Genomic DNA, 23,842 nt, shown 5'->3' on the forward strand with positions numbered 1-23,842 from the left:
GAATATGCAGAAGGACAAGCAATCGAGAGTGCTGTCAAAATAAATTATGTGGGTTGCAAAACTCATCTTCACTCGATAAAATATGCCACAAGAAGTAGCGCATTTCTTCACCTCTCCTATCCCTTAAAGAAGAGTTTCGCCAATTACTATCTATCAAACACGTCCACATAAGGTTACAACAATTTTTATTAAAATGTGATTTTTCCTATACACTTATGACAGATGATCAAATTCTGCCATATGTTTGGAGTTCCTTGACCCGAACATGCCACCATTTCAATGTGAGTAAAGATGTTTTGTAAACAAATTACATATCTGGTACAATGTGACTCCTATTATATGATGGGTGTAAGAGTGCTTTGTTGTAAAACACATAGACAGGAATTGTCTTAATTATATATATTGTAGGTTTATTTCAGGTCCAAGGTCAAGCGTGACTTCCCTCCTTGCCAGTTCCTCACAACTGTCAAAGATTGGAACGTCACTGCTAACATAACAACAGTAGAAAACTCAGGCCCATATTTATACTTTTTTAGCGCCGCATTTGTGTCATTTTTTGATGCAAAAGAGGCTCAAACTTACAAAACACAGTTGTATTTTGTAAGTTTGTGCCACTTTTGCGTCAAAAAGTGGCGCAAATGCGGCACTAAAAAAGTATAAATATGGGCCTCAGGCTCCAAGCATCTGGACACTCAGGCCCATAGTTATACTTTTTTTAGCGCCGCATTTGCATCATTTTTTATGCAAAAGCGGCGCAAACTTACAAATTACAATTGTATTTTGTAAGTGTGAGCCGCTTTTGCGTCAAAAAGCAGCGCAAATGCGGCACTTAAAAAGTATAAATATGGGCCTCAAACTCCAAGCATCGGAACACTCAGGCCCATATTTATACTTTTTTAGCGCCGCATTTGTGTAATTTTTTGACGCAAAAGCGGTGCAAACTTACAAAATACAATTGTATTTTGTACGTTTGCGCCGCTTTTGCGTCATAAAATAATGCAAATGTGGCGCTAAAAACATATAAATATGGGCCTATGTTGAAACATACAGATTGCAACATATTTTCCCCCTTTCACTTTATAAAGTTACAGATTACAACATGCTTCTAGTAGTGCATGACTGATAGCCTGCAAGTCATGTGAGAGTGCATGTGGTAGTGTTTGATCGATAACCTGCGAGGGGTGTGAGTGCTGTTGGGAGTGTGAGACTGGTGCACTGTGACAAGTGTGATCATATTCTCTGTAGTCTATTGCTGCTAGTCTGCAAGAGATGTGAGAGTGTTGTTGGTACTGGGTGACTGGCAATCTGTGAGAGCTCTAAGAGTGCTGTTTTTAGTATCAACTGTTGATGTGTGAGGGGTGCCAGAGTGCTGTCTGCTTTGTGACACTACTAGTGTGTGAAGAGTGTGGCAGTGCTCAGGTGGTCTGTGAGCTCTGTGAGGCGTAACAGAGTGCTTTCTGTAGCGTGCGACTGTTAGACTACAAGAGGCATGAAAGCAATGTCAGTACTTTTAGGTGCTAGTGTGCAAGGGGTATGTTGATATTGTAGGAATGCCAACAATAGTGTGTGGCTTCTATTCTGAAGGGGCCTAAGCATGGTTGGCTAAGACTGCTGCTCTGTGAGAGGCATGACAGTGTTGTCTGTAGTGTATGATTGCTAGTCTGTGAGGGGTGTGGGTGCTGTTGGTAGTGTGAAACTGCTAGTCTGAGAGTGATGTAAGAGTGATGGTGGTGTGAATGCTAGTCTGTGATGGCTGTGAATGCTTCAGTTAATGTATGATGGCTGCTGTGATGGATGTGGAATGTTGTCACTGTGAGGCTAGTAGTCTGAAAAGGATTTAAGAGTGATGTTGATAGTTTCACACTGCTACCCTGTGAGTGGTGTGAGAGTGCCTACGTAATGACATTTCATGTTTAAGCTTAGACAGAAACTACAAACTGCAGAAAGCTTAGCCAAAGACAGTGTTCAAATATTACTAAATATGTTTTTTATCTCTTGCATATATTTGTAAATGCATATGTTTACACTTTTTGCAATCTTGCTATAGACAGCTATGTCTGTCACAGGCAGCATTGTATACAACATTGCAGTGGTTTCCAGCCTGTGGTCCTGGGACCCCTAGGGGTCTGAGAAGTCTCCTCAAAGGGTCCGCAACTGCTTAGAAAATTAAGTAATATTAACAGATTCATAAAGTGTATGTAAAAAGAGTGGCTAAATGTACAATTGAAATTTTGTACTGTAAATGTCAAGGAATTTGAAATTGGAGGTTAAAAATTAAATTAGTATCCTCAGATTGATTAGTGGGAGGAGTGCAGGTGCATTAAGCAACAAATAGTATGAATAATGTGTGGCTTCAATTGAATTTAGAAAAGCTCCAACCTTCCTATTAAAATACATGTTTTTATTTATATTTGTTTGCAAATTAAATAAAATGTGTTATCATTTGTGTATGTGTTTGACAAATGCTTGTTTATTTATTTTTTGTGTATTGTTTTGCATTTCAAATCATCAACTATGTGTAGGCCGGGGTTACTGGCTTCCAGGACTGACTCAGTGGGGGGTCCCTGGATTCTAATAATAACTCAACGGGGCTCCCAGTGTTCTATAATGATAAAGTGGGGGTCCACAGAAGTCAACATGTTGCAAACCACTGCAATACTGCATGGAGGTAATCGTTGTTCATGATTAGATTTCTTTCTTGTTAATGTCAGTTTCACGCTTTTTTAATGCTGGATTTCCTTTCTTTTCAGTGTTTATATGTCACAGAGCATGATCTTTTACCATTTCTGTTCCCCTGCTGATTTTGCTTGCATTCAGTAACTACTGTCTCCTTGTGCCATGTGCTTTTCCCACTTCACTTCCCCCTACCCACTCACTCTCCATGTGGCTTCCCCCCACATGCCTGCTCCTCCTGCTTCTTTCATTGCCTTCCCGCTTCTCACTCCTTTGTCTCGCTGTCAGCAGTGCAAAGATCACAGACAAAATGGTACACACTTTGTGTGCTGCCCACAGAGCTACACATAACAATTTAATTATCAAGTACAATGTGTATAGTGTAATGTCACTGCAATAGATGTGTTTGGTTTAAACAAGACAGACAGTGGGGCATACATATATGGAAGGATTGTTTTAAGAGACAGCAATTTGCCTGTAATTACATTTGATACACACGCTCTGATAATCAGGCCGCAATTGCGTTATTAAACTCTGATGAATTCACAAAGTAAAGGATGCACATGGGTATGGTGATTGCTTCAACCAACTCCTGATTTAATTGCATTATTTACATCAGGCATCAAAGCGGGTCACATTGGCATGGTAACATAGCTGCAGAGTTTTGCTTAGGGGTGGCTCATCCATTATGGTGGAAGAGCGTTGCCCCAGAGAGAGCGTGTGTGTAAGTGTGTGTTTTTGTCTGTGTGTGCTTGTAAAAATCCAGGGTGAAATCCGACAGACACTACACCCTACCCGGCCGAAAGCACCTTTGTCCAACTCCTTTCTGTAGAATATATTTTTTGCAGGATGTAAGACCCCAAACACCCACCCTCCGAAGCTACACCCCTGATGATATCAGACTGTGCACCGCCCTACCCAGGTACTATTCAGTCAATTTTTATCTGTTTGCTTACTTGCAGCTTTTACATTCATTCTAAATACTTCCAATCTTGTCAAAAAGGAAGCAGAGGAATCCTTTAAAAAAGTGTTTGCCCAAGATCACACAATTTGGCCAAACAAGGGGTAGAAATAAACACCACATCTCCTGAATCCACTGTTGAGGTAATCCACAACTGGGGTGACAGTGGTTCTGCCAGCAAGTCCACATGGAGAATGCCCTTCCCAGGGATTCGTCATTGTGTTGTTGGCTCGGCACAACTATACAATACAGTGTTTATTCCCAGCATATTGAGATAAAGTAATAGATAAAGTAGTAAATGTGAGATCAGATGTTACACACTCTAGTTCCAAGATTAAAACGCAGCCAGTAGACCACATCTAGTTGTGTTTCTCTCCAGCCCAGTGATATGCCCACCTTGTTAAGGGTTCTATCAATGTTTTTTTATTGCATACACTATGTTTTTTTAGGTCCTGTTGCAATGGGTGTTTACTACATTTACCAGGAGGTAGCAAATGACTTAGAACTAAAATACAGTATTGTTGGAAAATGGGTTATTGGTAAGGGCAGGTAGGTACCTACACTTAGCACTAGGCCACCAACCTCCACTTAGGTCCAGTTAGGTCTCAGTAAATTAAACCCAGCTCAACCCTTGGTAGCTTGGCAACGAGCGACAAGGCTTAACTTAGGAGACAGAGTGTAAAGCATTCAAATATTACAAAACAGTAATTAAATAAAACACAGTTAAAAAATCCAAAAACAATTTATAAAAATAATTTATATTTTTATCTTTAAAATGACACAAAAATGAATGAAATCGGATAAGGGGAACTGGAGATATGAATTTTTAAAGAATTATTGTGTTTTAGCGCCTAGAAACAAAAAAAGCACCAATCAGGTCATCTGATTGCACCTCGACTGGGGCAAAGTCAAAGTTTAAGGCCGACCGCGATAGAGCCCTGCTCGGCTATAGCTCGCTGGAGGCCTCGGTCAAAAGTTTTCCTTCGGACTTAGGCCCATATTTATACTTTTTTAGCGCCACATTTGCACCGCTTTTTAACGCAAAAGCGGCGCAAACTTACAAAATACAATTGTATTTTGTAAGTTTGCGCCGCTTTTGCGTCAAAAAATTACGCAAATGGGGCGCTAAAAAAGTATAAATATGGGCCTTAGTCTCTTTTCTGAAGATTTTCTTCAGCGGGACGAACCTGCCAGTCCAATCCGACCTCCTGGAACTCTTCTCCGGATACGCGTCACGGGAATCCTCAGTGGAGATTTTTACCTGCGGACTTAGTCGTTTTTTCAAGGAGAAAATCCTTTGACCAGGGTAAACCTGGATCTTGATCCGACGTCCTTGGAGCGCTCCTCGGATACACTGGCTGGGAGGTCCCGGTCAACTTTTTACCTTCGGACTTAGTCTCTTTTTTGGAGATTTTCGTCACTGGGATGAACCAGCAAATCAGGCCGGGTCGCGGTTGAGGCAAGCTGGCTAGAGTTGCTGCGGCGGGTCGGTCCCTCTACGGAGCTTTTTTTCAAAAGTTCTCCAAACTTCTGGGGCTTCTCCCAGATGTTCTTTTAAGGTTCTTTTGGGGTCCACAGCTCACCCCAAGGGTCCAGAAGCTCTGAGATGATCCTTGAGGGTGCGGACTACAACTCCCAGAATGCACCTGGCACAAACTCCTTTTTGGCCACTGGGCAGTGGTCAGCTGGTTGATTTCTTCAGGAGTTGGTGCAGGGGACTCTGGTTAGCAATTTTTCACCTGTAGCAAACAGGGAGTCTCTCCTTGAACCAGTTGAAGCCAGGCAAAGTCCTTCTTGTGGTGAAGCCCAAGTGCGCAGCTGATGCAGACCTTGTGAGTGCAGGTTCCAGGTGCAGGCCAGGGGTCCAGCAGGGCAGTTGTTCTTCTTCTGTAGTTCTTCCTGGTAGGGATGTGGTAGGGAACTGAGGTGTGGGTGCAGGTCTGCCAGTTTTATCCTTGCTCCTGGGTGAAGAACAAGGGGGTCCTGATTCTCCAATCAGGTGCAGGGTCCTTCACCCTGTGATGACCACTTCCTGGGAAGTGTGGCAAAAATCAATCCAAGGAGGCAACATTCCTCAAAAATCCATTATTGCTGAAAGTGATTTTTGGAGGTTACATCTGGCTGAGCCCTCCCACTGGTGTGGCTAAAAATCATAAACACACCCTTCTCCTGCCCTCTCCTAATCTAATCAAGGGGGCACCTAGTTGTCTGGGGTTGCAGGATGTGGGGGTGTTGCTGGGTTGCTCCAAATGTCCTTCTCTGCCGTTGAAGACCAGTTTGGCAGCCCTCCCCCTTCCTGCCTCACCATCTGCTGAGGGGAGATTCCCTCCCACAGGCACATCTCTTTGTGTGAAGCCAGGCCACTTCACACCTCATCAAGGCAGCCTGGCCAGGCTGCCAGAGGCTGGCCAATCAGAGCACAGCAGCAAAAACAATGCAGGGCTGAAATTGGCAACTTTTCAGGTAAAGTTTAAAACTCTTTACCTGAACAAGTTATATTAAATCCCACAACTGGAAGTTGTGGGATTTATTATAACAATTAATTTGATACCAAACTCTTGGTATCTGTCATTTAAGGGGACTTTTAAAATTAAAATAAAGTCTCCCCATTCTAGCCTATGAAGGCCATTCACTACAATGAGGGAAAAATGAATTCGGCTGTTTTTACTTCAACAGGGCTTATAAAACTACTTTTATAAGGTCCCTGCTTATAGGTACATGGCACCCAGGCCTAGGGGCACATAGGGCATACCTTAAGGGTGACTTATATGTAAAAATAATATAGTTTAAGACTTTGGAACTACTTTTAATTCCAAAGTCAAATTTGCATATAACTTTAATTTAAAAGCAGCCAGCAAGGCAGGCCTGCCTTTAAAATGACACTGGGCACCTCAGCAGTGCACCTGTGGGTGCACTACCTATGCTGTGGTCCCTAAACCTACATGCTCTACCATATACTAGGGACTTATAGGTAGGTTAACTTTGCCAATTATAATTAGCCTAATTTGCATATTGATTTTACATAGAGCACAGGCCCTGGGACTGGTTAGCAGTACCCAGGGCACCATCAGAGTCAGGAAAACACCAGCAAAAAGTGGAAAATGGGGGCAAAAAGTTAGGGGGCCTCTGCAATCAGCCCTGTTTTCTCACAAGTATGAATAGAAATCACATTTGATAAACTCAATCTCTGGCCAACCTGCACCATTTAAGATACCCTGATTTAGAGGAGGTGGGATTTAAAATGTGCAATGCAACTCATAGTTCCTGGCTCCCCCAAAAATGTCTTCTGACGTCTCTAGATGCAAAGGTTTCCACACAGGCACAAAGTGTCCTCTGAAATAATAATGGAAAATAAGCCAACCCAGATATAAAGGTCGACATTGGTAACCACATAAGCATTCTGAACAACATTTACATAAAAAGAAATAGAATGATCACAAATTAAATGTAAGTTTTTATTAAATCCATTTAACAATAATGTTGATAATACCTGTAAACTATGGAATAGGAAAATACATGTATACAACTGGGCTTATAAGATAGGAGAATGCACAATGAAATTGCAATAAGACAACTGGAGCTTACAAATGTTAACAACTGCAAAGTATTTACTTATTAAAAATGCAATACATATACAGCAACATGCAATTTTCAATGTTACTGATAAAAACTTGAAACAGTTGGGTTTCCACTAAATTCTCCAGTCATTCCTTTTCTTTATAACTAAGTGAGACCGATTAGCATAAAAAAACAATACAAATGTCTTCACGTCAGTAATAGAAAAGGCCAAAAAACAAACATTAGCTGTTAATTACAAGCTCCAGCACTTTGCATCTACAATCTAACAAAGAGACTACTTGATATGTCATTCCCAAAACCTAATGAGAATGTAACCATCTAGCTCATCCAAGAAATGGCAAACCTTGGAAATCACATGGCAGCTATTGTCTGAATTAGGCTGATCCAAAGCCCCCCGTCTTTTTTTACACTTTTTCTTTTTCTTATTTGTTTATACTTTTCTAGTTCTACTTATTTTAAACATATTTATGCTGTCAGGTCTGTCAGATAGGTCAAAATGTCCAAAGCCCGATCTACAAATCAAGGGTGTTTTTGGAGCATGTCAATAATACCATTTTAGCATAGACAGAGGGAAGAATTGTGGGTCTAACAATTCTTTCTGAAAAAGCAGTCTGAATATATATATATATATATATATATATATATATATATATATATATATATATATATAGGTCTAACAATTCTTTCTGAAAGAGCAGTCTGAATACATACATAAATATATATATATATTTATTTATATATATATGTATATATATATATATATTTATATATATATATATATATAGTGAGCCTGCATATGTATTAGTTTCAATTAAGATCATTTTCACGAATTTCAATATCAATAACTAGATTTTACAAAAAAATTAAATACTTTTTTCGTCTTTCAAGCTGCTTAATTCAAATATGTGGAGGACTTTCATTCATCACTGATTTCATCTTTCCCCATCTCATTCATATTAGACATTCCATCTCCTTGAAGCTCCCCGAGTCCCTTAAATGCACGTTGGAAGCAACAATTAATTTAACTGATGACAGTGGTCAGTAAAATTCTTTAAGTCACCGCAATGTCACTATACTTTGCTGTTTTTTCTAAATCCTACTTTTGTTTTTGTGTACGCAGATAGATACACCAGCCACCATTTACTTATTTGAAGTGCTAAAGCGAACACACGTCTAATAAAAGTAACCATTTCCACTATTCATACGGAATAAAATGTACTATAAAAATGTTCATGATTTTCTATTACCATGTATATATTTCATGAATGTGCACTTGTTCATACCAATTGTTGAAGAGAACATGACTTGCAAGGTTGTTTCCATTCTGATTTTGAACAAATAGCATATATCAATTAAAAAAAAACAAGCTGTACTCACAACTTTCGATTTCCAGGGTGCAGTTCTGTTCATCTAGAGGATATCTGCGTAGGTCCATCATGCAGGCAGCAGTGGTAGTGATTCTGAAGGAAAGGTAAAAAAACAAACAAGTCTTGTGAAACAGTTCATGAAGTGACTGAGTGCAGTTGCGGAGAACAAGAAAAGTACCAGTGCTGAACGCTTTAATCGATTCTGACGGCTGGATTGGGTGGCACACACGTGTTGCTCTTATGTTCCTGGACCCGTGTGCCCCTGCCCACACCTGGGTATTCACCTAGGAGTTTCTGTTAGCAATACCAGTGTGACTTTTCCTCACTAACATAAGGCAAGCTTTCCTTGTGTCGTTGTAACCTAACATTGCACTGGTCATAACACACCTGTAAAGTAATTAATGGGTTTAAGGCGCTTGCAAAGCTTATAACTAAATCATCCCTCAACATGTGAAGTGGTTTCCATACCTTAAACTTTCAACAACCTCGAGCTTCTTTTATAGTAAATTTAATAAATTGGACTGACTGGTAGGGATAGTGAGGTGTTTTCCTTCACAATTAAACATATGATCGCTTTAACTGTAAACTGTATTTATGAATTGAGAAATATTTAAGTTCTCTCTCTCTTTTTTTATTTTTTATAAATTATTGGTCCGAGGGGTGCAACGGAATGACACGCTATGTATTTTGTTCAGTGTGCAAATCGTAATAATATTGTTCTGAAGACGGCTGACTTGGTAGGGGCTTGTATGGCCTTGTTGGAGTCATAGGTATGTAGTGAGACTGAACAGAAACAGCAGTTTTAATGTTGTACAGGTTAGAGTCTTATTCCCAGGTACCTAGGTGCATCACTCTTACAGATAGGAAACCTCACCCACATTTTGTGGCATGCTTTATCATTTGTAACCCATCCACACCCTGCGCTTAATTATCAGGGTGGGCTCAACCTGGTCAGAGAGGTCATGAGAATGTTGTAGGATGGGGAAAGGATCCCTGCAACCTTAAAATGATCTCTTGCAATCCCTAGAAATGTTGTCTTTACTGGGGTTCCAAATAGAAAGAGTCATGATGTCGGGAACTATAATTGTTCCCACACCACGCATCTTTTGCTCGCTCCATCCCTTTTCTGTGTGAGAGCTCCTCTCTTACTCTCTTTGCTACCACCCTGTGCTTCCTCCAGTCTCTCCCCAAGCTCATCATTCCTCACACCCTGCCTCGATGCCCCCTGTTTCTGTAGCCCAGACTTTTTATCTTGTTTCTTGTTGGTCTTTGCAGCCTGTTGTATGAGTAGGTATTTCTATTCCCTTAAAACAAGCAGGAGTGACTATCGAAAAAAAATTCATGTAGCTGAGATTTCCAGTCCACGGCATTTTTTCTTGTGATTGATTTTTTATTTTAAAGTCAGTACCACTTGTTTTATGAATAGGAACAATTATGCTCGTAAAACAAGCCGAATTGCAGTCTGCTCTCTCCTAAGTAGTGGTAGAATGTGATGACATACCATGGGACTAGGAATGTATTGGTGCATATCTTATGGCCTGATTTCTTGTCTAATCAAAAAAGGAGTGAAAGTATTCACGGCGTTGATCCTCTTGTTTAATACTTCTATTTTTTGAGCTGTCAACTCTGTTGTTGGGTGTGCCAGGTGTGTGCCTGTGGCATACATTATACTGAACTCTAGGAGATGGCTGAACATGCAGAAGATACATTGTATAAAACAAAAAGGATTTTTTTCCATGTTGAACGGATACACGCAATAATACTAAAAATAAAAGAGTAACTGATAGACGGAATTGCCTTTTGTGAAGTTTTGGAGAAAACGTCCATCGAATGCTGCTATTAATTTTTTGGGTATGACTACTGTTTATTTTTAAGCCATGATCTAATAATGAAAACCCAGTCTCTAATTTTTGCCTTTTTGCAATTTTTGTTCTTTCTGTTTAAAAAAGTGATTTGTTTAGAGCATGTACTAGGTGAGGAGGAAGAGTTAAAGTTTAAATCACGCATAGGCATCTACTGCGGATGGGACCTATTTTGCACATTGGTCTACACCCTGCTTAGTCACGGCTCCATGATTTCCATTTCAAAGACATCAACCAAACCAAGAATGACGGGTCCCAGGTTAATTGAAACATAACCAAATAGAAAACATCTAGCGATGAAAGGCTCCCCTCCAGTGATTGTGTGCTCTTCTGCTTTGTTTTATAATAGGCCCCAATTTAAGTAGCACTTTCGCTAGCAGCTCCGTTCAGCTTTCTCTTGTACAGCTGATGATCTCTTAAATGGGAAGTCGTGTTGCACTTCAATGTTTGCTTATTACACATTTCTTCAATAAGACTTCGCTTTCACTATTTTTTGTTTTGGTGTCTGACATCCTCCAAAAATATTTCATCTGCCTCAACCCAGAAAAATATATCATGTCCTCACCTGTGGCAGTTACTCTAAATGACTTCAGTACAGTTGGTAACATCTGCAGGCTATTTTGGCCTTTAGCAGCCTTTAAAGACTGCTCTTATATTTTGTAGAATATTGTGAGATAGGAAGTCGACCGTATAAGAAATAGAAATGTTTGTTGAGGGCGTGAGAACCCACTTTAAATATTAATAATAACACTGCTTGTCAGGATGAACCACTACAGTCACTAAATTAACTTGTGTTTAACCCTATAGTAGCTTGGCAAAAAGCAGTCTGGCTGAAATTAGAAGCACTGTTTAAAGAATGTATGTAGTTATGTATGCAGTACTGAAACGGTAACAGTAATAAAGTGAAAACGAAACACAAATTCCAAACCAATAAAGAAAAATAAAAGATATTTTATTAAATAAAATTACATCAAAACAACATAAATCCAGTAAATAGAGATATTAATTTTTAAATTTTGAGTTAGGTAGTGCCAAAAAGCACAATTTGCCAAACGTGGATATCTTGTCACGGAGTCAAAGTCAAAAGTTAAGGTCGACCACCATGGATTCGTGGTTGGATACAGGGACAACATTAGTCTCAGTGTGAAATTCACCTTCTGACTTTGAAAGATTTCTGGAAAAAGATGGTCTTCGATGAGTCTTTGGTGGGGCAAGCTGCTGGGTCCAAAACAGACCTTGACGATGGTGGGGTGCTCGAGAGTGGGGTCCAATGTGGTATTCAATTAAGGTGGCTAAATCTCTGACTGACCTTCGCCATCATCCCCAGGATCTGGAAGAATACGGCTGGAGGAAGATCCTTCTTCTCCCTCGCCGTGCAGACCTGGAATACCCTGCTGCTTCACCTCTGGCAGTCACCCATGCTAACTCAGTTCGGGAAGGACCTCAAGACCTGGCTCTTCGACTGACCCACGTCCCCCTTCAGCACGTTGAGACCTCCCTGGATGATAAGTTGCACTCTACAAATATTTGATTGATTGATTGATTGAATGGCCAAAGTCTGAAATCTTTTCCCAGGTATGCCTCGACATCAGTGGGATATGGCTTGGCATCCGTCTTGGTGAAGCCTAATATGTTTGCACTTAGAAACTTTTCGGGAAATGGGATCTCATTCAGCAGGACTAATTGGCATGTTAGAATTCAGCCAGCAATTTCGGGTGTATGCCTTCGGCTTGGTGGTAATCCTGTTTTTCCACCTGTTCTTCAGAGGAAAAGTTGTCAAAAAGTTTCTAAGTCCCAGTTCCAGTCTAGGGGAACCACTTGAAGGTTAGGGCTTGCTCAAATAGAGGTCACCAGCAGGGTCCACTGCAGGTACAGTTAGAAATGATCAGCTAGGCAGCGGCATGTAAAAGGCCTCTGAAAACTTGTTTGGTCCCTGTGGCTCAGACAGGTCATCAGCCACCTGACCCTTGTAATCACTTCAGGATTCAGACAGCAGGGCGGTCCTTCTTCTGATCCTTCACAGATTTAGGAGAGTCCTAAGGAGAATTCTGGGGAGGCCACTTGTATGCCCAGTGCCATCCTGTGGGTGGGGGCAATCCTTTGTCCATTGTCTACATCAGTTCTGGACAACTCTCCACCTCCCTTTGGACTTGGGGCTAGTCTGACTGGAAAGACACATGGGAGGCAGGCCTAGGTGTAACCTTCATCTACCAGTGACAAGGAAGACATCATTTGAAGCTCAGGTAGCTCAGGTAGGGGATTGACACAGCCCCCATTTTGGGATGTCCTGCATTTAAATACCATGCAAACTGCCTTATGGGGCAATAAGGCCTACCTTAATGGTGACTTCTAGGTATTAAAAAGGAAGATCTAGGTCTTTCAAAAGGGTGGTTTCCACAGGTCAAAACTATAGTATAAAACTGCAATCCCAGGTTGCAGTAGCAGACCTGGAAATATGTTTTACAGACCTACTACAGTGGGTGCCAGAATCAGCATTGCAGCCCATTAGTAGCATTTAGTTTACTGGCCCTAGGTAAACGGTGTAGCATATCCTAAGGACTTACCAGTAGCTTCAAAGTGCCAACTAGGTAAATGCCAATTTTGCTGTGTTTACAAGGGAGAGCACAATTACTTTATCCCTGGTTGGCAGAGATAAAATGCACAGAGGTCCATGGCCCGCAACAAAGAGTTCAGCAACAAAAGACCAAAATGTGGGGTAATAGCACACAAAATATGGTAATCTTAAACAGTCTGAAATCATGTGTGGCTGTTGGTATAAATACTTTCCCACTCAGTCACTTCTCTTCCAGCTCAGACTGGTGCTGCAGTATCTGCTAGCTCTTATATAACCATTAAAGTTTAGTCTAGTGAACACAAAGGCAACCTTGGTACTGAGATGGTAACTGCAGCTTTAAATGTGTTACCATTGAGGAATAATTGAGGATATTTCTGTGATGTTCACCATCAGATGCATCTTTAAGCAAACATTTGCAAAGTCTCCAGAACACTTTGGAAGTTGGTATGTTTTTTTTATTACTTTAAATCGGAAGCCTATACTACAATAAACTGTAAAAGAAAGAAAAGAATACATGCTGCCATATGCTCACAATAAAAATATGAAATTTACAAAACATTCACAGGTATGGCCATTTTACTGATATTGTTTTTTTAAAGAAGAAGCCCTTCAGTTCTGCATGCATATTATTATTAATATTATTCATGAAGGAGTAATGAATAAATCATCACCTAATCAAGCATTCAATTTGCAAACTGCTATAATGTTACAATGTCACTTAGACACTTTAGAACAGAATCATTAAAGAAAGAGACAGAAAATAAATAATAATCTAAAGAAATAGTTGGTATTTACAATTATTATAAAAACTATTAAAATTAGAAAAGGACATTTTAGCACAGTATTTGTGCGCTCACTCAAAGTAAAGGGAGCCAGTGGGCACCATGAGCTAATTCAATGCTCTATGCTGAGTGCTCCAGTGGCCTTTACAAAAATGTAAATGACAAGTTAACAGACTAATTGATGAAGCCCGCTGACCAAAGTCCCCTCTCTGTATGCATGTTGTGCATCAATTTTTTGGAAAAACAATTGAGTGACGAGACAGCTGAAGCTGTCTTAAAGGGAAGACCTAAAAATGCCCATTTTTGACAGTGGACTATGATTGATGTTTGTGGATTCTTATAAACTTGCATTTCCTATCCCCCCGCTGAAGATAGTGCTATTGTCTCCTTTCCATCTTGCCTCTTTCTTGCTTCAGAGAGCTCTTGTGACACCACTCGGCCATTGATGTAACACCAAATGGCTGCCTTCCCCCCATTTAGTAGGTGAGAAGGAACCCCTGAGTCTCTCATATGTCACATATATTTATTGACCTTGGGCTGAATGAGGCCCCGTTCAAGCATTGAGGGCTGCCTGAAGGGTGAAGGGCAACCATGAGCCACAGAGGCTGTATGGGCCTCTATTACACTCCTGTACTGCGCCACTGACTCGAGACACAGCTCCTCTTTTCCGTCTTCTCCTCACAGTTAGGCCATAGTAGTCTAGGCTGCACTCACTGTTGTTTACTGTCATTGGACATCAGGGATAGCTGGTGTACAAAGCAATCAGGCCATTTCTCACCATGAAAATCGAGCACAATGCAACCTCAGTTCTGAGATTTTATTTGTGTTTTTAGAGAGGGCCTATTATGTAAATATACCCTCATCCCCTGTGCTTTGGAGAAACCTGTGTTAAACATTAGTAAAGAAAACAAGGGCATTTCTTTTAATTTTAACAGTAAACACACTTTAAAAAAAAAGCCAGTTTTACCTGTGGCTTGGATTTACAGTTGTGTAATTCATCAAACTTGTCAGTAGTGTGTTTCCTTTCTAATCTCTTACAAATACTGTCTCATCATCTCCTTCCCATTCCACCTCCTTCCTACATCACAAAACTCTTAGACCCCATTGGACCACTGACTTTTGCCTCAATCCACCTTCACAACCCTCCCTTCGCAGAAAGACCTTAGCCTTCTAGAGTGCACTGGCCATCTTTTACTGGCGAAGAACCATAGGGAAAGCTAGTTTGCAAAGTTCTCAGGTTGTGAAGGTGAGCTTGGAGCTGAGATGCTTGCCTGTGATTGGTAAAAAGCATTTACTAAGTCAGTAGTTCAGTCTTTTGGAGTCACTACATGTTGGTTTTGCCAATGCTTGTTTAATTTGAGGACCTATACCTATTACCACAGATTTGATTTGCTATCAATAAATGCTGCAACCATACTGCATAAGGCCTGATTGAGAGTTGCACCATTCCAGCAGGGTACAAACTCTGCATGCAGAATTTGTGTTACAGTGCAGTAATATCACACCAGTACCATGTCATTTTGAGGTAAACCCAATGTAATGAGGAATACGCACATGGGACCTCATTTACGGGTTGCAACCCAATGTATGCTGCAACCTGTCTGAGGGGTGGTAAATAGGAGGGGTGGAGGGAGAAGGAAATTCATTTCTACTAATTCTCACATAGTATGGTCCCCCTGGAAAGAGGCTTGTCTACTTTTGCAGCCAAAGTGGCCATTCCATTTTTCTGGGTGGAAGTACTGCTTGGTAAAATTGGGTCTGTTGTACCAATGCCCAGGAAAACCACATGTGGGAACACCGACCCACTCAAAAAAAAGGTGGAGTGAAATTCCATGTGGTAATTCCACTTCACCTGACTCATACTCAGGCCAATAACCTGGGCCTACATCATTAGAATTACAGAGGCACATGAATAACATTTCAGTGTTTTCCACCCCTAATGGATTTTCAAAGGCACTGCTCTGATCTGTGACTTATTATACCCAGCACTACTGGCCTATTAGGGTTTCCAACATAAAATGTAAAGGACCATTCACCAGTCCTACCTGCCTTCCAGAGGCATGAGCTTAACATACAATTAGAAAATGCAGGAATTAATCCAGTATGTCCACACAGATAAATCCCATACATTCACTATAATCTAAGCCCTGTTCACAGAGTCTAGCACATTCAATAAAGGAAATTATATTTGGTGGTTTTCCATGCTTTATCTGGAGTCATCCAGAAAAAAAGCAAAATACTCTTGGATAGAGGAGTGGTGAGCTGAAATTGGTTTAATACTAATAAGACTCATGGAAGTATTTGTACTTCCTAATTTACCTCTACCTAAATAAGGACCCTGGTGAAATTATTCTTCTACATTTTAGGCTTCTCTAATGCTCCACTGTATCATCAAAATCTATAGTTCTTGAGTGAGATAAAGATGGCACTGCTTTTTTGAGACAAGGGTCATGTCTTGAATTGTACATCCCTTTTTCCCATTGAAATAACAGGAAATGATTTTGCCTTGAATGTAGAATACAGTCTATATGGTATCAACCAGTTCAGTTCTTGTTTTCCACAAAAAATGAAAGCCTGGCTCTTCCAATAAGCCCCAGCCAGGGCTGCACCATCCTTTTTCAGGTCCTAGGATAACCTCCCTCATGATATGTGTACCGTAGATACGTTCATGACATAACATAATCAAATGGATCAATAACTGTGCAGACTCCCTTGCATCCATCTAAAGCAACAGACATAGAAGAACCAACAAACGAGCAAGCTGGTAAACGTATGAACGCCAGAATCTAAACGCTACTGCAAACAGCTAGAAAGAAAATAGAGAACCAGACTCTATGCTACCAACAGAACCTCCTACAAGGATGCACTCAGAAGCTAGCACCAGCTTCTGAGAGACACCAGAAAAGGGCACTATCTGAAAACACAGAGGTGAGCTCCAATACCTGGAAGGATACTCTCTCAATCATCAAAGAATTCACCATCCCGAGGTCGCAGAAAACACTGTCACCCCATCATAGCAACAACTTATTAAACTTCTTCCATAGCAAAACAACAGGGATCTACAGCAACTTTGAGCAATAACCAGGCCCCAAAGATTTAATCACCAACCTGACCATGACCAACCGAGACGGACACCTGAGTGAATGGAAAACACTTACTGAAGCTGCGGCAATCATACAAACGGTACACTCTGGGGCCCCAGTGGACCTATGCCCCCACCACATCTACAGCATTGAAGGACCAACATTCAACAACACCCTCATCCAAATCATCAACTCCTCCATCAAATCCTCCATCTTACCAGAAGAATGGAAACATGCATCAGTCAATGTCCCCCTCAAAAATTCATTAGCTGAAGCAAAAGAGCTGAGCAACATCCAACCCATCTCTGTGCACCCATTCACAGCCAAAGTGATGGAGAAGGCCATCAACAAACAACTCTCCACCCACCTCAAACTCCGCAACCTCCTGGACCACATCCAATCAGGATTTCAGAGCAACCATAGCTCTGAAGCAGCACTCATTGTGGCCACAGACAAAATTCGCACCATACTAGACTATGGGGGAAGCACAACCCTCATCATACTCATTCTCTCTGCAGCCTTCAATATAGTCTCCCACTACACCCTTGTCAGAAGGTGGCACGACACATGCATGTAAGGACTGGCCCTCAACTGGATGGACTCCTTCATCACAGGAAAAACATAGTGAGTCAGACTACCACCCTACACATTAGAATCCAAAAATCTGATCTACTAAATCCCTCAATGCTCATCTCTTAATCCCACCCTGTTCAACATCTACATGACACCGCAAGCCAACATCATTAGATCTCAAGGCATAACCATCATATCCTATGCCAATGACATCTAATTCATTCTTTCTCTGGCTGGCAGGTCCATCACCACCAGGACCAACTTCTCCAACTGCATGATCAGGGTAGCAAATTGGAAATGGTTAAATTGCCTGAAACTCAGCTCTGACAAGAAAGAAGTGCTGATTTTGAGGAACAAGAACTTTCCATGGGACTCCACCTGGTGTCCATCAAAGCTTGGAATGACCACACCAGAATCCTAGGATGCTACCACCATCTTAGACAACAAGCTCAACATGACCATGCAGGTCATCATAGTCAGCTCTTCCTGCTTTGTGTGTTCTGAATGATAATCAAATTGCTACTCCTGAACACCCAATGCACCATCATGCAAGTCTCATCACAAGCAGAATAGACTACTGCAAACCAGTCTACTTCGGAATCTCCCACCATCCACTACCACGACTCCAGAGCATTCAGAACACTGCAGAGAGACTCATCCTCAACCAATCATGGTCTACCCACATCTTACCACACCACAGAGAGCTCCACTGGTAGTGTGGGCAGAGAAACTAGTGTGTCCCAGAGGTAGGCTCCCCATCATAATCACTGGGCCAGCCATAGAGATGGGGGCCGCATAGCCTTCCTCCTCTTTTAGTCGAATTTCAGCCTTGGAGGATGAGATACCTAAGGCATTTTCAGGCTCATGGAGGCCGGCCTTGCTGCCCCACCACCCCTTTAAAATGCATTTTGGAACTGGGGGATGCAGTCCCAGTGGCTAATTAGGCTCCAGGATGGGGAGCACACACCTCCTCTACTCTTGTACACCTTATCCCTGGGGAATAGGGTCCCTGGGGCCTCTCAAAGGCTAGGAAGGAGGGGGCATGCACCCCCTCTCCCCAAAATAAAATCAAATGTCACCCCCCTGGGACGGGGCTCACCTCAGAGGTGTTTTATTTAAACAAGCGCAGAGCAAGGGGAGTTACTCACGATACTCAATGTTCTGAAATCAATGGCCTACTATGAACAGCTTTAATCTATGTTAAACCCCTCACAATCACCGAACCTACATTTAAAAATGAAGTTGATATGAGTAGCAAAGTGGGTACTGTAAACAATGTTTGTTCTGTGGAGAGACTTTCCTGTGTATCACACTGTATACAGATAGTGAAACTCTCATGAGAAATACACCACAGAGTATTTGAGAGTATCTATTAAGAACACACTATAAAATAAAGCCGAGGTCTGAAGGTGTTAAAGATTATACTATCTGCAGCCTTTATATTGTGGTAACAGCTTTACATATAACCCATATTATAAAGCAAAAGAAGCACATGTACATAGGTTAGTACCTGGTGCACACATTCTTCTATGTTATGTAGAAAATGTCATGCTGTGACCATTCTGTCTAATAACACAAGACTGCTTACAATACTTAGGGGCATATTTATGAGAGGCTTGCACCACCTTTGAATCACTTTTAGAGAGGCAACAGCAGTGGAAACCTTTCAATCATATCTATGAGGCCATGTAAAAACACTTTGGGGGTCATTCTGACCGCCAGGGCAAGAATGACGGAAGCAGCGCCAACAGGCTGGTGGTGCTTCATTTTCTATTCTGACCGCGGCGGTAAAGCCTCGGTCGCACCGCCGGGGCCGGCGGTTTCCCGCCGATTTCCCCCCAGCGGTGATAATCCGCCAGGGCAGCACTGCAAGCAGCGCTGCCCTGGGGATTATGACCCCCTTACCGCCAGCCTGTTTCTGGCGGTTTACACCGCCAGGAAGAGGCTGGCGGTAAGGGGTGTCCTGGGGCCCCTGGGGGCCCCTGCATTGCCCATGCCACTGGCATGGGCAGTGCAGGGGCCCCCTAACAGGGCCCGGCCTGCTTTTCACTGTCTGCATGGCAGACAGTGAAAAGCGCGACAGGTGCAACTGCACCCGTCGCACGGCCGCAACACCGCCGGCTCCATTAGGAGCCGGCTCCTGTGTTGCGGCCTCATTCCCGCTGCGCCGGCGGGCGCAAACATGGTTAGCGCCCGCCGGCCCTGCGGGAATGTTGGAATGGGGGCCGCGTTATTGCGGCCGCATGGCGGTTCCCGCCTGGCGGGCGGCGGTAGCCGCCCGCCAAGGTTGGAATCACCCCCTTTGTGTACCTTTGAATAGCCTCAAAGATGTGGAGTAAGGCAAGGCAGCGCAAATCGTTGTGTTGCCGTACTCTGTGTTAGGGAGGCGTTCCATGGGCGTTGGGGTGGGTGTTCCCACACAACTCTCATGGATTTTGAAGCATCCCCAGATTTACAAGGCCATGTAAACCTGGGGAAGTGCCAAAACCTTTATTTCTCCTTATTTTTAACTCCTTCAATGTGTGCTGCATTCTGCAACACATATAAAAAGAGGAAAAAACTTCTCAGGATAATTTTTTTGCAGAAAGGTATCCCTTCCTGCACAAAAACAATCCTGCCTTCAATGCAGGCACCCTTGCACCATTGTACAAGGGTACCAAAATGATGCCAGTGCAGTGGGAAAGGATAGGAATGCATCGTATAGCATAGATACTGTGCATTCCTGCCCTTTCCTTTTGACACAGGGCAGCGCAGCAAGGTGGCTTGCTACGTTGCCTTGTGCCAGAAAATCAAATCTGCACCTTAGTATGTAGAATGGAAACTTCTGTGGAACTTGCTGGGCACAAGTTGTCAGCTGTAACCTGCACACAGTTACTCTTCAATGCAAAGATTTATTACATGTTCAATACCTCTACACACCTATGATGCATTAGAAGCACGTGTATTTTGATTCTGTAAACACTTACAACCATTAGCTGGACACAGACTGTACAAAAGTAGGAAGAAAAGCAATATGGTAGCTACCCACCACTCTGTAAACTATAGAACAAACTAACACACTTATGGGATGATGCAGAGACGTTTTAAAGTATAGGCAAAATGGGCTCTAGCCCAGAGCCCCAGCTTTTCGGGGGGACCCTGATAGAGCGAGCTCCGTTCTGCAGAGACTTGCACTGTTGACCTTGAATGGTTTAAATCCCATTTCCTTTAATTTAATTTTAATGTGGGTGATGTGTGAGCCTATTACTGACATTTTGCAGAGAAATGTGTTTATGTTTCATGCAATATTCACAAAAAAGTTTCTTTTAGAGCAAAACAGGACCTCACATATGAGTAAAAAAAGGGTGTCACAGAGATTATTTGCAGTACTGTTAGTGAGCTGCGGCAGTGGTATAATATTGAAAACACACCTTCCTATCCCCGAACATTAGATGTAAACACATTTAGAATTTGGACGAGTGTGCCTGGCTAAAGATGGCATGAAAGAGCAGAAACGGGATCTTAAATTCAAAGCTGTTCTGAACAGGGCCAGCCAAAATATGATTGGCACACGGGCCCCCAAGATCCTTAAGATGTCCCTGGGATGATGTCATCAGTGATCTCACCAATGATGTAACATGAGATGTCATAAGTGATGTCATAAATTATGTCATAGAACATGTCATGAGTAATGCAATATATGCGGTCATATGCAGGCCATGGTGGGGCCGCAAGTTAATAGTAAGCTCTGCTAACTATAGCTGCTAAATATCTGTCTTTTTAGTTCAAAACATCAATGTTGTCACTGACATATTCACCTAACTGTAATGTTACTTTACACTTAGTTTTTTTCATGGAATATATTTATTATGCACTTACTGCCACCTCCCTATCTCTGCTCTTGGGTCACCGCAAACTGAAGTTGGATGCAGGCTTCTAAACCCGGTTCATTTTAATTTAAAAGATGCAAAAAACTAAACTTTTTTACAATATCACATTAGCCACTATCTTGTTATGGGCAGTCAACCTGCAAAACCGTGCATACCCTGAGCAATGAAACAATCAATTTTTCATAAATTCCAGGCATTGACTTCCTGCCAAGAGTTTTCAGTTGTTATTATAACTCAAAATCAATTATTAAAAGCATTTTTAATCGGATACCCTCCGCAGAAGACTCGGTACAACATCCATTGAATAGGGTACTACACATTTCATCCTTAGAAGCTAAGAGAATCGTGAAGTGCTTAAAATAGTTCAGAGTAAATAATAGCTTATTTTGGTGTTAGTTGGGCTAATTTTAAAGGGAGCCTTCATGCTAAAAAGATTGTCTTGCGGTCTTAGTATTGAAAACCGCCAGGTATATATTATTATGCACAAACAATTCTCATTTAGAGAGTACGGCCCATATTTATACTTTTTTTGCGCCGCATTTGTGTCACTTTTTGACACAAAAACGGCGCAAACTTGCAAGTTTGCGGCCCTTTTGCGTCAAAAAGTGACGCAAATGAGGCGCTTACGTCTTTTGGTCCATGTTGGAGTATGCAGCGATGTGAAACCAAAATGCATAACAATTCTAATAGAAATACTACTATTTGTTGGAAATCAGCATACTCCCACTTCAGAACTGCATTAATCGGGCCCCTTGTTTCTTTCTGACTGTATGCTTTTTTATAGTTTTTATCGATTATTTTAGCGCTGCTCATATAATACATGTCAACACTAAGTCCATGTGTCTGTGAGGTGGGCACTGGAGGTAGAGACAGGTGTGGCCGTAATATTCGACGTTTCGGGAAATGACCTTTAAGGGTATGGTTTGTGCTGTCAAGCGATCTCAAGGCTTGGATAAGAAGGGGAGATACACTAGGATATACTAGTGTTAGGTTAGAGGTGTTTTTTTTTTTAAACAAAAAAAAGTCTAATTTAAATGGTTAATTTATTGCTGTTTTAAAAAACTGTGCAGGGAGGGTGCATAATTAGAACTCCACTTGATTAGGTTATGTTCTGGTTGCCAGGGCGTCACCTACAAACTTAGGGGCAACATAGAACTGGATTTTGTTATGAAATTTACTCAGCAAAATGTAGTCTTTGAGATCTTAAGGAGCTAGTGGAGAAACAGAAGTGTTGGTGTGAACAAAACATAACACATGCACTAATTTTTATTGTGGTTGTTGTTTTGTACTATCTGAATGTGACTTTTTGGTTTTTCAATGAGTTCCAAATCACAATGATCAAATGTAGACAATACGTGAACATGGGTGGAATATTTCATATTCAGCAGTCACAAAATACAATGATACCTCACAACCTCTTGGATTTCAACCCAGGAGTCCTTGGAATATCCACACAGCACTCTGATTCCATTTTGAACGCCTAGGTACATTTCATGTGCCATTAACACAAAATGAGTGCAGAGGTTTTAGGGAATTATTAATGTCCTAAACCGTTAGGTATCAAAAGATCCAATATCTTCGATACCTCTTGTGTCTTTGGAGAGTAATAATAATGTCCCCATAAAGATTCTCACTCGCGTTGATGTTAATATATATCGAGGCTGTGAGTATCATATACTCCTTTTCTCCCATGTGGGGAACAACGTTTCTTTTGCCAGCCATCTTGTCCTTTTAATATCTCTTCCACGTAGGGGTACTATAATTTGGAACAACTATTGCAGTTGTTGTTGAGACGTTTGGCCATTTGGTGAAGTTGACTTGGGCTCAATACCAATAGGTAGGTCTTGGTGTACAAGACGGGATGAAGTTGTTTACAGAGGCTTCAAACATATTGAAAGAGATCTTTAAAATCTACCACTAGCAGCCCTTGCACATTTCAACAACAGAATTAGTGAAGAGTTACTAGATTTTATCAATTTAAAAATCGCCAAAGCATGCAAACACATCTGGGGAACACTAGTTTCATCATCATATCTTTTCACCTTGCTGCTTTTACTAATGCCCACATTCTCATCCTTGAAAAGCCAAGAAGTAAAAGGATGGTTAACCTTCCTGACAAAATAAAAGTGGCCCACTCATAAACTGACCCCCTCCTCACCTCCGTGCCTTAAGCAACCCCCCATATCTTTCTCTGGATACAGCAAATATGATTCTGAAAAAAGATCCTGGCTAACTACAGGCCTATATCTTATCTCCTTTTGCTCACCAAAACCTTAGAAAAGATCATGCAGAATCATATTAGGTATTTAAGAGCTACCAGACTGTTGGGATCCAGCCACATTCACATATATGGGGAAGCTCTTCCTGTCAATGGATGAAGAAAACCCTATCATCATACATCTCAATCTATTGGCAGCACATGACACTGTTAATCAGTCAATTCTGATCATTAGGCATGAAAAATGAGCAGCGGTAGTGGTAAGTGCTAGATCATAAGCCTGAAGAAGTGTGTTTTATT

At 41.6% G+C, this 23,842-nt stretch overlaps 1 protein-coding gene across 3 annotated transcripts in view; it reads right to left on the reverse strand.

The window, feature by feature from the left end:
- The window catches only part of GABRB1 (gamma-aminobutyric acid type A receptor subunit beta1), a 1,685,242-nt gene that overhangs the window by 451,741 nt on the left and 1,209,659 nt on the right, over window positions 1–23,842 (reverse strand). For all 3 annotated transcript variants that reach the window (XM_069234636.1, XM_069234628.1, XM_069234646.1), the window contains exon 5: window positions 8,591–8,673. In XM_069234636.1, coding sequence (XP_069090737.1) covers window positions 8,591–8,673 — 83 coding nt within the window. The remainder of the gene's footprint in view (window positions 1–8,590; window positions 8,674–23,842) is intronic.

The sequence above is a fragment of the Pleurodeles waltl genome, chromosome 1_2 (assembly GCF_031143425.1).
Source record: "Pleurodeles waltl isolate 20211129_DDA chromosome 1_2, aPleWal1.hap1.20221129, whole genome shotgun sequence".
In the NCBI taxonomy this organism is placed as follows: Eukaryota; Metazoa; Chordata; class Amphibia; order Caudata; family Salamandridae; genus Pleurodeles; species Pleurodeles waltl.